This window comes from Diachasmimorpha longicaudata, chromosome 10 (genome assembly GCF_034640455.1).
Source record: "Diachasmimorpha longicaudata isolate KC_UGA_2023 chromosome 10, iyDiaLong2, whole genome shotgun sequence".
Lineage (NCBI taxonomy): Eukaryota > Metazoa > Arthropoda > Insecta > Hymenoptera > Braconidae > Diachasmimorpha > Diachasmimorpha longicaudata.
Window position 1 is genome coordinate 2,350,320 of NC_087234.1, and position 14,462 is coordinate 2,364,781.

General features: G+C 36.3%; 1 protein-coding gene across 3 annotated transcripts in view; it reads left to right on the forward strand.

Moving 5' to 3' along the window:
• LOC135167073 (homeobox protein Nkx-2.4-like) overlaps positions 1-4,659 on the forward strand; it is a 32,875-nt gene extending 28,216 nt beyond the window's left edge. For all 3 annotated transcript variants that reach the window (XM_064129926.1, XM_064129928.1, XM_064129927.1), the window contains exon 6: positions 2,852-4,659. In XM_064129926.1, the coding sequence (XP_063985996.1) occupies positions 2,852-3,190 (339 nt within the window). In that variant the 3' untranslated portion in view covers positions 3,191-4,659. The remainder of the gene's footprint in view (positions 1-2,851) is intronic.
• The last annotated feature ends 9,803 nt before the right edge of the window (positions 4,660-14,462 follow it).

Consider the following 14,462-nt stretch of genomic DNA (forward strand, 5'->3'; position numbering starts at 1 on the left):
GCGGAAAATCACCCGGGAAAAAATTATCCCGTGAAAATTGCAGCGAGTGATTCTCCAGTTATTTAATAAATTGTGAAAATTGTTGAAAGTACGTGGCACTCACGGCCTCGGTTACAAGTCAGTTGTTATTAGAGCGCACGGCGGGAGCGTTGAGATCGAAGAGGAATGTCATGTACTTGATGTTGATACAGCTGAGTGGTCCACCGGGTTTCCATACAGGTACGAGCATTCCCCGTCTACTAGCTTCTGTTTGGCATACCGCATGGGTCCGACGGCAATTCCTGTGATCCTGAACGAAAAATAAAATGGAAAAAAAAAATCAAGAAGACAAGAAATAAGAGAAAAAAATGTATAAAAAAAAACATTTGTTGGATGGATGACGGTAGCTATTCCCTACTTAAGATATTCATAATGAGACGAATCGCTCGTACTTGAACGAGACAATCTCCGTCGCATCTCTATATCTTACGTATTTCTCTTCTGTATAGATTTTATGTACCCGAGCGCGCCCACGTTTTGTTTGCTCTGCACACTCACTGCCGCATGGGGAAAACGTTTCTCCTGCTCTTTATTTTTTCCTCTTGGTCTCTTTGTCATTCGGAATCTTGGGTGATTCAATATTCCAAGCGTTTTGTAAATCTCGGGAGACTCCATGGTAGCCGTGATTTGAATAAAATTTTTTGAAAAATCATGCCTTCGCGGGGGGAGATATTTAATAATAATTAACAGAAAAGAAATTAAATTTTATGGACAGGTGACTGTGAGTTTTAGGACAGGGTGCGGATGAGATTTATGGGTAAAATATCACATAATTTATAATAAATCAGCACGTACGGAGAGAATAATTGTTTAAATATTTTCAGTCAGAATATTATTCGGTAAAAATTACGGAAGGGTTAGAGGGAGAGAAAAGTCGGTGATAAATTACTGTGACGGGCACTAGAATTCAGGTGCAATATGGAACATGGAAAAAAAATTGGGGAAAAATTAGACCTCGAGGGGTCGAAAGGAGGAACGAAGGGTAGTTTTATGACAAAAATTAGCCTCCGAAGTGTAGGGTTTCCAACAAAATTTGATCTAAAATGTGGGTGATTGTCATTTCGTCTCACGCTTCGTCCTCTAGAGGTTCAATTTTCATTCAAAATTTTAATTTTCGTGTAGAATAGTAAAATGTGTTTTACTCAGAGATAAAAAATCCTATCAATACGATAATTTGTGTAGTTAATGATATGTGGTTTCGTAAAATTTACTAAACCATTATAAATTTTCAAAGTCTATCATTTTTTGTTTGAAGTTAAGTGAAAAATTGATAGAAATCTTTGAAACGGTTTCATCTACACGAAGAGAAATTCAAGAATCTACACGAAGAGAATTCTAATGACAATTCAACGTTTTTATCACTAAAAAAATTCGACTTTAGTTTTTTATGTTTAAAACGACTAAATAAAATAAATAAAATATCCATGAGATCGATTAAAAATAATATATATCTGCGATTGAATCAACCTATTAATCACATAACGAAACGCGTTCAATTGTTAACCCTTGTATATTGCCCGGTTGATGCACTCCATCCCTTATATTTTTAATTCACTGAAAATTGACCGCCAGTTGGTTTATTCCAGTAAACCATCCGTATTGTATGGAACTGCAGTGAATTGGTTTTTCCAGCATCAAGTATCTCTTGAAATGAAAAAGCTAGTCGATGAATTCGGAAATATCACTTCCGCCAACCGTTTTATTCCATTAAAAATTATCTGCTCATGTTTATTTTACCATTCCTGCAAACTTACGAATTATTGAAATTTCCTGGAAGATATTGAGTGATTGTTATCCGATTTAAATGGATATTTTCCGCTGACTGCGCATTAAAATACTATTTCATGCATCGGAAATGAAAGCCGAAAAAAATCTATATCGAGAACATTCATCGTGTCAACGTGTATCGTAATCCCGGGATTTAACGTTCAGCAGAGGGTGCACGGTATTATTGAGAATTTTCAAATATATGCAAATTTATTGAACGCTTTGAGAGTACATGGCATTCCTCTTCATGAATTTGATATCGATGGATATAAATTTTGCTATCCGTTCGTTCTAGTTCGCATTTCATCAAATTATGTGAGGAGAGTATTCACAAATGGCGATTATTTTTGCTAATATATTTGCAATATTCCTCCACATAATTATTTTATATATAATCACTTCCACTGATGTACAATCGATTATTTATGTCATTTTGGGAGATTGATAGTGAGTTCAACTCATGACCCCAGACTTTCAATTTAAATTTGACAGTTTCGCATGTGATGTTTTTTTTTCTCAATAATTTAATGTATTTTTTATAATTTTTTTTCTCTTCTCAGACCTTCGACAAAATGAAAACCCAGTTAATTACAAATTTTGTTTACAATCGAGAGATTGCGATTTAGCCAGTTGACTGGCAAAAAAAATTCTTTATTAAATTTATTAATTGATTACAAATTAATTAATTAAATCGTGTGAAATCCGCATTCAGTCTCACTGTTATAAAAATTCAAATAATAATCAAAATTTTCAACTTCCCATTAATTTTCAAGGAACAATAAAATTGCAATTTATATCCATCACTCATTTTCCCCGCCATTTTTAAATTTCCAATACCGAAAAAATTGTACCTCAAATGAAAATAAAATATGTTAAAAATTTCCAGAAAAAAATTGAATTAAAATTTTAAACAATTTACTCGCACGATAACTTTTATGAAAAAACTCTCTCTCTCTCTAGCTGACCTATTTGCTGTCCCAAACGCCTACACAACTTCCAATCACAAGGCAATAGCAATTAATCAGCATCGATGATTGATTTACAGAGTGCGAGTTCTCCCCGGCGAGTGGCAGTGCCGGTTCTCGTGAAAGATGGCAAGCCATGTGGTAGTGGCGGGGGTGGTGGTAACGAGGGTAGTCGTGGTGGACCGAGTGCGGCTTTGGCGAGTCCAGCGCCCCACATGACCGCAGCATCGAGTCCCCATGGAACTCATCACGGTGCCAGTGTCTCTCATCACTCATTAGCCGGTGTCAGTCATGTTATGTCATCGAGTCAGAGCCTCCAGCACTGTTCGTACACGAGAACGGGTGGACAGCAGGCAATGCAGCAACAACAACAGGCCCAATGTGGTGCTTATCTACCGTTACAGGGTAGGGCCTGGTAGTGCGCGCCATCCGCGGCAGGGGCAGCGGCCTACGCTAATCCCTCCGTCGCCGGCCCGTGGGCCCTCGCCGCGGATCCAACAGCATGGTACACTATTCCCGATGAAAGCCCTTAAAATTAAATTTTAAAATCAATGATTTTTGACGCTGAGGGAATTGACATTTTTCTACGTAACCGAGAGAAATTAACGAGCGCAAAAGAATTGGGATCGGAGAATAACTTATTAGTTTATTAACTACGAAAGAAGAAAACATTGAATTAGGATCTTTTGAATTCCCTGATTTCAAAATGAAAACAAAAAAATCAATATTTCCGACTTTTTTTCATCTTTGTGGATTTTTCGCTGAAAACACTTTTGGCTTCTTTATCTTTCGCGAGGCGAATCGAGGATCGCCGACAGTCGGCCGAGGTTCGGCCAACATTGGCCGAGTGTCGGCTCAATGTCGGCCCCTCCTCATCTCCCTCCAGAGCTCCTGAGGATTTGAGGAATGTCGGAAACCGCGTCACTCACTTATTCCAAACTAAATTGACTATGTATTTGTTAATAACAAATAATCCGTTCCATTAGTGCATAGATAGAGCTTCTGGGTTTTACATGTTCCCGGAATTTGTTAGAACTTCTAAAATGTCCGGGAATTCTTGTTGTAAACTATTAGAAACTTTTTGTTGTTCCTATTTCAATGATTTTTTTTTTTCAAAATTTCGTACTAATTAAAATGTGACCAACGAATCGACGTTAAACTCATTCTGTTCAACGTAGTGCAATTTTCCTGAGACCAGTTACTGCCGAAGATTTCGCAACTACAATTGCATAATTCACTCAGCGACAAATGTCTCTCAACAGTGTACATAATTTGAAAATAATGAACTAGAATTATTCTCTGAAAAAAAATTGTAAAAAATTGTCACAGAAGCCACGGAGGGACTCGACTTAGAAGAACATGATTCAAATGTTTGGCAAATCCTTAGGGAATTGTTCATGATTTTGAATCAAAGTTTCTTCCCCAGAGTCGAGAATAGGAAATTCCTATTGAAGGCATTGGACAACGAAATTCGAACGATTAACTAACCCAGTGACAAAAATTGACATATAAAATTGAAGAAAAGTAAAATGTGTACATAAATCCTCGTTTTCCCACACGAGAATAGGGTTAAATATTCTCAGATTTAATTTTCTCGCCAATGATTTTGATTTCAACCGGTGAGATATTATTATAAATAATGTAACGTTTTAGAAGAAAATTATTATTGATATTAATATAAATGAACGATTTTATTCAGCGATTGAATTGAATAAATAAACCCGACAAACGCACGCAAAAAGTAATTGAAAGATAGTGGGTAGTTGATTTTGAGGGTGAACAAAGGATAAGGGCAGTAGAGATTATTATAAAATTTTGTAAATAATGAAGAAAAAGAAGAGATATTAATAAAAACGATACTAATACAGTCTCGAGTTGATTGAAAAAACATTCAAATAGAGATTCACTTTTTTTTTTTTTCATTTCTAATATTTCCGTATCGCACAGAGAGAAACATTGAGTTATAATTACGAAACATTCAGTTACCGATTACGAAAGTGACGCGGGAAATTCAAATGGCTCCATCGTGATGTTTCACAAAAAATTCAGAAAAAAATTTCAAAATTTACCAAAAAAATCCGCAACTGTTCTTCAGTCAAATTTTCCTCAGCAACATTTCGCTCCGGACTTGGGGGTAAAATACGTAATTTCTATTGGATATTTCTCTTTGTACCACGGACGGGAACGAGTTTCAAATTCACCTTCACAATGCCAATAAAACTGAGAATGTTTCATTACATCTCTCACCGTTTTATTGTGAATGCACAGGATCGACTCGCGTTTGGTCCTGGCTTTTGCCAGTGCCATGGTAACACCCCCCCTGAATTTCATTTCTCCTCTTATTCCGTCACGGCAATCCAACTACGATTAATACCCAAACCGGTAAGCCGATCTCAGGGAATAAATACAACGAGCGTTCTTGCTGAGTCATAAAGATTACTTTTTTCTATCAAGAATAACATTTTTTTTTCTGTGAAAACTGAGGTGAACGTGGGATCTATGCCAAATAAACCGACGGAGAAAAATGTCCAGTACAGGGAAAGAAATTTTAGGTTGAAACTGGACCTCCAGGGGGTGAAACGAGGGATGCAGCTTAGTCTTGTCACAAAAATTAGCCGCCCCAAGTCTGATTTTTCCAACAAAAATTGACCTAAAAGGGGGTTGATTGCGTGGAGAGAAAAATTATTGAACAATTAGGTGCCTGTTATGTAATCTGGTAGTCAAAATAATATTCGGTAAAAATTACGGGACAATTACGCACTTTTTCAGTGAAATTTCAAGAAAAAGTGGAAAACGTTCCAGAAAAAGTATGGAATGTTCACTGAAAAAATGAGTAACTATTCCGTAATTTGACGGAATATTGTTTTGACTACAGAAAGAGGAAAATTCTTGAAAAATTACCTGCCTCTTCCATAATTTGCCAGTCAAAATCATATTCGGTAAAAATTACGGAACAATTACGCATTTTTTCCCTAAACATAATTTTTACCGAATATTGTTTTAACTGACAGATTACGGGAGAGACACGTAATTCTTCAAAAAATTTTCTCTCCCCTAAATTCTTGATAAACCCCCAAAGCTTTGAATAAAATTTACCAAAAATAATTTCAACTGAATTCCACGATTCACTTTAACACCCTGACGCCCAGTTTAACGGCCATCAGAGGTGGCTAACAATAACAACAAGGGGTGAGAGATAAACTCGAAAACTTGCGTACGAGTGTATGTGCGGTCCATGACATACGAGGGTGTGCCTGAGAATGACAGGAACGCCACCAAACGACGTTCACTGGTCACTCTTATACACGTATCCTATATCCGTCGCCCTCATTCCACATCCCCCTTCGCCCCTAAAATATCACAACTCGGGGTGTGAGGTCTGACGATGGGCTGAAACCCACCATTATCATATTTATTAACTGGACCCAGTACACAAGCGTTTATATATACACCATTTTCCCAAACTATATGGTGTATAATATTAATACGTGTGTAGTTGACAGCAGCACGTGCCCAACGCAGGGGACGATTTGTTGGAGTTTTAATGTGATTAGAATCTGTGATATTTTGATTTATCGCTCCACTGTTTTCTTCGGCTGCAATTACCGGTTTATTGACGGTAAAAATATAATTATTAAACTATAGATACAATTGACTATTCATTGCTGGACATCGGATGCACTGAAGGAGATTTAGGGGTTGAAACATCGTTTCAGAATTTTAAGGGACTTAAAGACGAAGAGTCCTTAACTTATTTTAATTTATAGTTTAATGGAAATATTTGGTGTTAAATGACAATGGATTTTTAATGAAATTTAAATATTTATAATTTTTCTAGAAAAATTACTGAAAATTTCGTAAAAATTATCCTAACGATTAGAAATTTTTACAAAACTTTCAGGATATTTTTTATGGTACAATTGACAAGGACAATATGAAGACGAATATAGTGAACACAAAAAATTGAAATTTATGGCGGGATTTATTTAAATAAAAACAAATTAAGTTGCAATCGATTGCAGAATTATTTCTTGATGATATGTATAATTTAACGAAATTCCAGATTTTTATAATTATTGCATTTGTTCGATGTCCCGATGTTCAACATTATTTCCAATGATAATTGAACTGAAAAGCAGAAACACAAGTGCTCGTGTTGTTGTTTTTAAAATAATTTAAAAATCATCCATCTCTTGATTTTGGTGGAACAAATTGAGTGAAAAATCAACGACCTTAGAGAGCAAAGAAACCTTATGCAAATACTTTTGAAGACAGTTGTGCGAGGCAGGACGACAAGTCCTTGGCAATTCGTCGTGGATCGTTGTGAATTCATGGAGGGCGTCTACCGAATTTTCACCGTCGCCACAACCCCTTCAGCCACCAGTCCCCATGAATACGAGTCGAAAATCATGAGGGAGTCTGTTTTGAGGTGATCTTAGACTCTCCAAGGAAGCGAAGGATGCTAATGTACCCCATCAGGCATTCACATCCCCTTGGAAGTCTACCCTCTCGCTGTTGTACATAATATTTATGGTGTACTGACATCAATGAAAAATCAATGAAAAATGAGCTAAAAACCTTGACGATTTTATTCTATTGGAATTGAAACGTCATTTGAGTATCAAATGTCAAATTTAGTGTTTTTGAAAAAAATTATTTGGTAATTTTATACTTTATTCGTTCCTTTTTTATTCGAATGAAAATTATTGAAAATTATAGAAAAATTATGGAAAAATTATCTAGACATTTTAATCTTCTACCACACCTCGCACCTCGATTCGAGTGCCTGACACAGTAATTTTTCAGATTTTTCTCTCCCTGTAATTTATTATTAACGTTTATTAGTAACGTCAATAAAAATTTCGATTATCTTCATTATCTCAACTGATCTCCCGCGTGTCTCATTTCTCTAACAATTCTCAATAAGGATCGAGTAGCATCGTCATCCTGGGTAACACAAAATGACACCCCCTCTGTGTTTGAGGATGCAGGTATATCTTTTTCTTCCTGCGCTTGTAACCATGGTTACACTGAGCATCCACCGGGGCTTCAAGTAAACTAAGTACCCGGAGACAGAGGGTGGCAAACGTGCAGCACAGGTGGGTGCATACATGGCTTCTCTCTCTCTCTTTCTCTCATCTCCCTTCTCTCTCTGGCACTCTTCTCTCACCAATTCCAGATGATTATTTCCCTGGAAGGATTGTCGAGCCCCTGGTGCACGCGCAGGGTCCCCATTGCAATTACAGGCATCGTTGAGTGTCAATATCTCGTCCCATTACCCCAATCGGAATGCTTTTGACGTTACCCCCCTCCACTCGGTCACATTTTCACTGTCATGAGTATTGAAATATTTGTTTCGTTTTACAGAAGATCATGTTGCACAAAAATTGAAAATAATAAATTCAGAATGTGATCGATTTTTTTTTCATTGGATATATGAGTAGAGAGGTCGAGATTGGAATATGAGAAAGAAATGGTTGATGAAAAAAATTAACAATTAACCTGTTCAGTGGGCGCAGTGGGAAATCGTTTTCAGTAATTTTTAGTCGAATGAGAAATGGAGGGAATAAAATATGAAATTGTAAGGGAAATTTTCGATAATTTTAGAAATTTTTCGAAATTATTTTCGATAATTTTCATTCGAATAAAAAATAGAGCGAATGAAGTATGAAATTGTTAGGTAATTTTTGGATAATTTTTCTATAATTTTCGAAATAACTTTCAATAATTTTTTTTCGAATAAAAAATAGAGCAAATGAAGTACGAAATTGCTAGAAATCCCCCTCATTTAAATAAATTCTAACAAATTGAATTTCACCATCAACAATTCGTTTAAACTACATAAACTCGACATTTTCATCAACTAAACAAATACTAAATAATCTCCTTCAATATCATCCCCAATAAAAATTATTCCTCATTATCATTATTATCACTATTATTATTATCGCTATTTTTTCAACCGTTAGTCATCAAAGGCAGGCCATTGATCATAAATAATTCAAAACAACTAATTTACCCGTCAAATTTTTATCTCATAATTTTTTAATCCCATCGTCATTGGCTCTAGTAAAAATAATAACAATATAATTTTTGCTGGTGGCCCTTGAAGCGCAGGCTCAGCTCTCGATTCGATTTATCCTTTCTAACTTGCGTGTGCTAGTGGTGGACTTCAGTTGTATACTGAAATAAAAAAAAAAACAAAAATGCCGCAGGGGCGGGAGAGTTGGGGGGAGAGGGAGAGAGGAGGGAGTAATGGAAGGAGAACATGAACTCCGCCTTCTCTCGGGTTTTCTGTAGCCGCGCCCAGAAGGCTCCACCCCTGTGAACCAAATGTTTCAACGTGTTGGTAACCCCCTTCCATTCCCAAAGGGGTTGAATTCGCGCGCAGGGTGGCAAAGACTCACGATTTTCGCGCTGCCTAGTGACCGAGACCCAAAAAATTATTCAGAAAAACTTCAATCTCATGCCTCGATGGTAAACTCATACTTCAACTTCACCTTCGTGTCTCAAGACTTCCTCTAGATATAAAACTAATTATTGAGGAGAGGAAAATCCTTTAAGTTTTTAGGAAAAAGATAAAACAGAAACGAATGTTCGTGGAGGTAAACAAATTAGGAAAATTGATCGGAAATATGGTGGCATCGGGCTGTTCGAATTATCAGTGAAATGAGTAGAAACTTTCATCGAGAAAAAAATATTTTTATCAAGATTATGATATTGTTAATGTTTTTTTAATAGTTTTGATGGCAGAAGATATTTTTGGTGAATGTCGAGGTTCGTTTCAATGGCCCAAAAATTATAAATTTCAGAGGAATTAATTTTAAAACAATATTTAATCAAAGTTGAGGTCTGTCACTCTTTTTTTTTGTTTAACTATTTATTTCATGATTATTCGTAATATTTATGAGGGATGAAATTTCAGGGGAAAATCAGACCTCCAGAAGGCGAAACAACCGCCGAAGGCTAATTTTATCACAAAAATTAGTCTCTCAAATTCCATTTTTTCAACAAAACTTGACCCAAAAAGTGGTCTTCGCCCCCTAGAACTCCAATTTGCATCAAAATTTTTTCCGTAAACAAACCAACAACTAACAACAACTAGTACAAAAACAATGATTCCACGCTTATTACAGTTCATCATCAAAAACCGTTCACCCCTAAAGGCTCTTGACACCAACGTCGGCGTGCCCTCGGTCGACTGTCGGCGATGCCTCCCTCCGGACCAAGTCACCTCCCCTGTACCAAGGGAGTATAAATTTTCAATGACAAAAAAAATCGCACCGTATTTTCATCAAATAAATTACAAAAATAACCGACTTTCTTCAAAAATCACCGAATCAACTAACGGTTAGAATTTTTGAAAAATGCTCATAAAGAATGAAATAGCCACTCGTCTCTCCATTGGCGTGTACTCGATGACTTCATTGTTTAAAAAATGTTAACCGTAAGAAGGCGCGTAGGGGCCCTAAAATCCCAGTGTCCTTAAGCCTCTTTAAACCATTGAAAAAATCATTTTCGAGCGATAGTCCAAGGGTGGGGGGTGGGGGGGGGGTGAATTGCCACTTGACGCAGATAAAGCGTATATTTTGAAAGGTAAAAAAACCACTGGTTTGCACTGGGCCTTGTACAATAATAAAGCACTTGTGAGTTCATGAGTCCCAATTGTACGGTGAAATCGAAGGACAATGATGGTCGAACGCGCACTGAGCGCAATTCAGGTTGTGATTTAAGGACTGAAGACATTTTCCCACACACGGTGACTGCCACCAGGGGAGTACATGACAATTTGTATGGTAAAAGTGGGCCCTAGTTGGTTTTTTTTTTTTTTTTCATCATTTTCTCCTGCCTCTTTACAGCTGAGAGTATCGATATTTCCGAGAGACTGGACAGTAGAGAGTCAAGGAGTCGACGTTATGTCGGCGGGGGGGCTGTACCGGGTTAGGGGGGGCCCTGCGGGCCTCATCCACTCGACACGGACACCCGCAAAGGTTCACCGATTTTTATGCAACTACGGGGTGATGAATTATCGACGCGCGGATGATCTGCGCGGGAACACACGGGGGGGTCGTCGCCTTGATTTACTTTACTTGGGTTTTATGGGTGGGGAGGGAGAGGTAATTATTGCTGATGTGGAATGCATTTGTTTATTTCAGTTATTAATTATTGAGGCAGATTGTAAGTTGACTTCACTGGAAAAATTACACTGTCGGGCAGTGGAATTGAGGTGCAATTGAATTTCTTTTACTTAGACATAAAAATTTCTATCAGTACCATAAATTTTGTGATTAATTATATGTGACGCCGTAAAATTAAATGAAGAGCACTGGAAAATTTTGAGGTTTATCATTTTTTATTTGAAGTTAAATGACAAATCGATTGAAATCTTTGAAAATTTCTCGGTGAGTTTATTTTATTGGGACTTTATTTTTTTTTTACTGTACCAGACAGTAATTATTCGGTAACTCAATGTGATTTGTTGACGATGAGCGCCGAATGTAGCCGATTATTGCCGCAGTGAGAAACAAAATTATTTCTGCCAAACATCGATTCACTTCAAAGAAATATTTTTTTTTTCAATCCTTTATATTCTGAAATCGAGTAACTCCCTGATAATTTTTATTGGCTTTAAATTGTGCGAATTATGTTGTTTTAGAACATTCGAGTACGAACAAAGATAAAATTGTTAAGGTACAATTTCTGGGGATGAATGTCAAATGTTTACAGAACTGGAATTGTTTCCTGACCATCACTTTGTGCTTCTTTTCCCCTGCTATAGCACAATAATTTTGTTTAGAAACTTCTTTCCGTGTATCCGACATCGTTATGACGTAATCCACAGGACACAACGAAAATTGATAATTATTGTTAAACAAAAAACGAAATTTCATAGACAGTCAACGATTACTTCTCAAGAAAATGGAACTGAATGTGTTTTAGGGATAAAAAAATTCTGAAATTTCAGGTTTCACTGAGAATTCCTGAAAATTCCTGATTGTTTAGCGACATCAACTTGCAAATTCTCTAATCCACTTGAATCCACAAATTAATGCAATATTTTTGGCTGAATTACATTGAACTTCGAATGAAGTCCGAAATTTCTTGATTTTTTTACATTCAACCGATCTCCATTTTTTATTTTCTAAAATTCTATTCTCCTTATTCTCCCGCGTATTCTTCAAGGATTTAGAAGTAGTGAAACAAACGAGGGTGCCTAATCAACCTACCGAGTATTGTATCATCAAGTGAGAAAAGGGCGAGTCTTGTGCTCTCCAACACTTGAGCACGAGCCGAGAAAAACGAGTTGGGAACAATGAACGTGAAAAACACGTTTCTCAGGATTTTTTTTTCTCCAGTTGCTCAGCCAAGTATATAGTCATCGATCCACGACCTAAAAGGCTTTTTTTTAATTGCATGTCATCTCGGGGACAAAGAAAAATATCAACGAAAAAGAATGTCATAATTTTTCCCCTATTTTTTCGCTGAATAAGGTAGAAAAAAAAAAGTTGAAAATTTTCTTCTTTTCTCGATCTCACGACCAACTTATCCCCATAATTATTCGGATTAAAATTCATAAGCACCCGTTTGATCTCGAGTCTCTGCGCAGGGTGAACGATTTAGTTGCACCGATCGTTGCTTCTTAACTATTACCTCGATGCGTTAATAATTAACGAATCATAATAACACTTAAGACGTTTCGGTTGACGTAATTGAACTGTTCCTCCTTTGTCTATCAATGCACCGATAAGACAATTTATTTATTCCAAACCAAATGAATATTCGTTAATAGTTAACGGATGGAACAGACCGGGAATAATTAACGAATGGAAATGTCAATGGAAAATGTCAAACAAGATTTATCAAATGGATATTCGTTTGGTGGAACCAAATGGAACAGACAAAATTCTTTTTCCTAGAGATTTCCTAATTATTCAATTATGAGTATCGAAATGATCAAACACTTTGAATCTCCTAAACACTGATTATTATTTAAAACGATCCGTCTCTAGACAGTCACGAGTCACGATGTTCTGATCGAAGACTTACAACAAACTAACTTAACATTGCTCCTGATGTCCAGGTTAAACTCCTCACCCTTAACCCTTGGTCCGGTCCCTTCTTGACTCTCCCTGATTACCAGATGCATTTCGAGGAATATCTGCATCGAGAAAGTCCCTAGTTCTTTACAAAATAATGGAAACAACCCACAGTAATAATTAAATAAATATTTGCTAAATCCGGAAACATAAAAACATTGGAAAAGTGAATTTTGAATTTGGGGAAAACCGCGAGATTCAACTCTAATAATAAATTCTAATTAAATAGAAATATTAATTCCTCCTCCCCTCCCCATTGAACTACCCCGATTACAGACGGAAAAATATCTATTCTCCGAGAATAATTTTCCACGCGCGAAATTGCTGTTTCATGCAGTACAAAAGTAATGTCTCGCTTGTCAAATTTTATTAAATAAAATCCACGCGTCTACACCTGGACAATCTCCAAGGGTTTAAGAAGGGCCCTCCTGCCATCCACTCGACGATCCAACTATCCAGGATCTCTCCCTCCACAACCCACTCACTTCATTCCTTCCTGTGCGTAACCAAAAATAAAAAATAAAAAAAAAAAAGTCACGTGCGTGCCTTTTTCTCATTTTTTTCCCATCTTTTTATTTCAAAAACCCTCTCAACTCTCTCTCGCCACCCCGCGGGCATATACGAAGGCACTCGAATATTCATAGCGAGGATATATATTCCTGCGTAACTGGCATGGTCGAGTTGATTCTACTGGCTGCCGGGACTATACTCCCGTTTGTCATCGTCAACGTCTCGTTCAAACATAAGAGCGAGTCATCGATTTTTATGTGGAGAGTGGAAATCTCGCGTGTGGCTCGTTTACGAATACGAGTGCATTGTTCAGTGGTACTTGAGTACTCTGATTTTTTTTTTCAGACTATTTTTCTTCTTTTTTCGGCATTTTTGGGAGAATTTATGTCACTTTGAACTAAAAAACAACAATCGCTATTTTTACAATTTAATTGATTGGGATTAATTTGTGGGAATGATACAATTTTGACTTGTCATCGTCTTCCAGCAACGTATGAGCGGTACCATTGGGGGATGGTTTTTTTTTCAATATTTTAGCTATTAATTTAATTGATCAATTGGTATTAGTTATTGATGAATAGATTTTACTTTCTGTTTTGGTTCCAATACTTTGAATTTTATCCATTGTAATGGTTTTTTGGAAATTTATCTTTTATATAATTTTGATAAAGCCAAACAATAGAAATAACTAATTTTTATATAAATAAGTTAATAATTAGATTTTCGAAATTCTGATGTTTGTTGGGACAAAAATTAAATGTGACGAGGGAAGAAAAATTTTAAAAATTAAAATTTTAAAAAGTCTATTAACTTCAATTGTTAAAAATTTTCAGATAAATTAAAAAACTACAGAACTACAGAAAAAAAAATTTTAAAAATCATTTGCTCACAACTTTATGAAAAATTACACTAATTCTAAAAATTTTATAAGAATGAAAACAACTTCTTCTGAAAAGTTTATCAGAAAATTTAAAAAAATCGTCCGGCTCTTCAAACTCATTAAAACCACTACTACCAATCAATACAATTCCTGACAAATTGGCAACAAAAACTAAAATAAACTCTTCGAAAAAAAAATTCACTC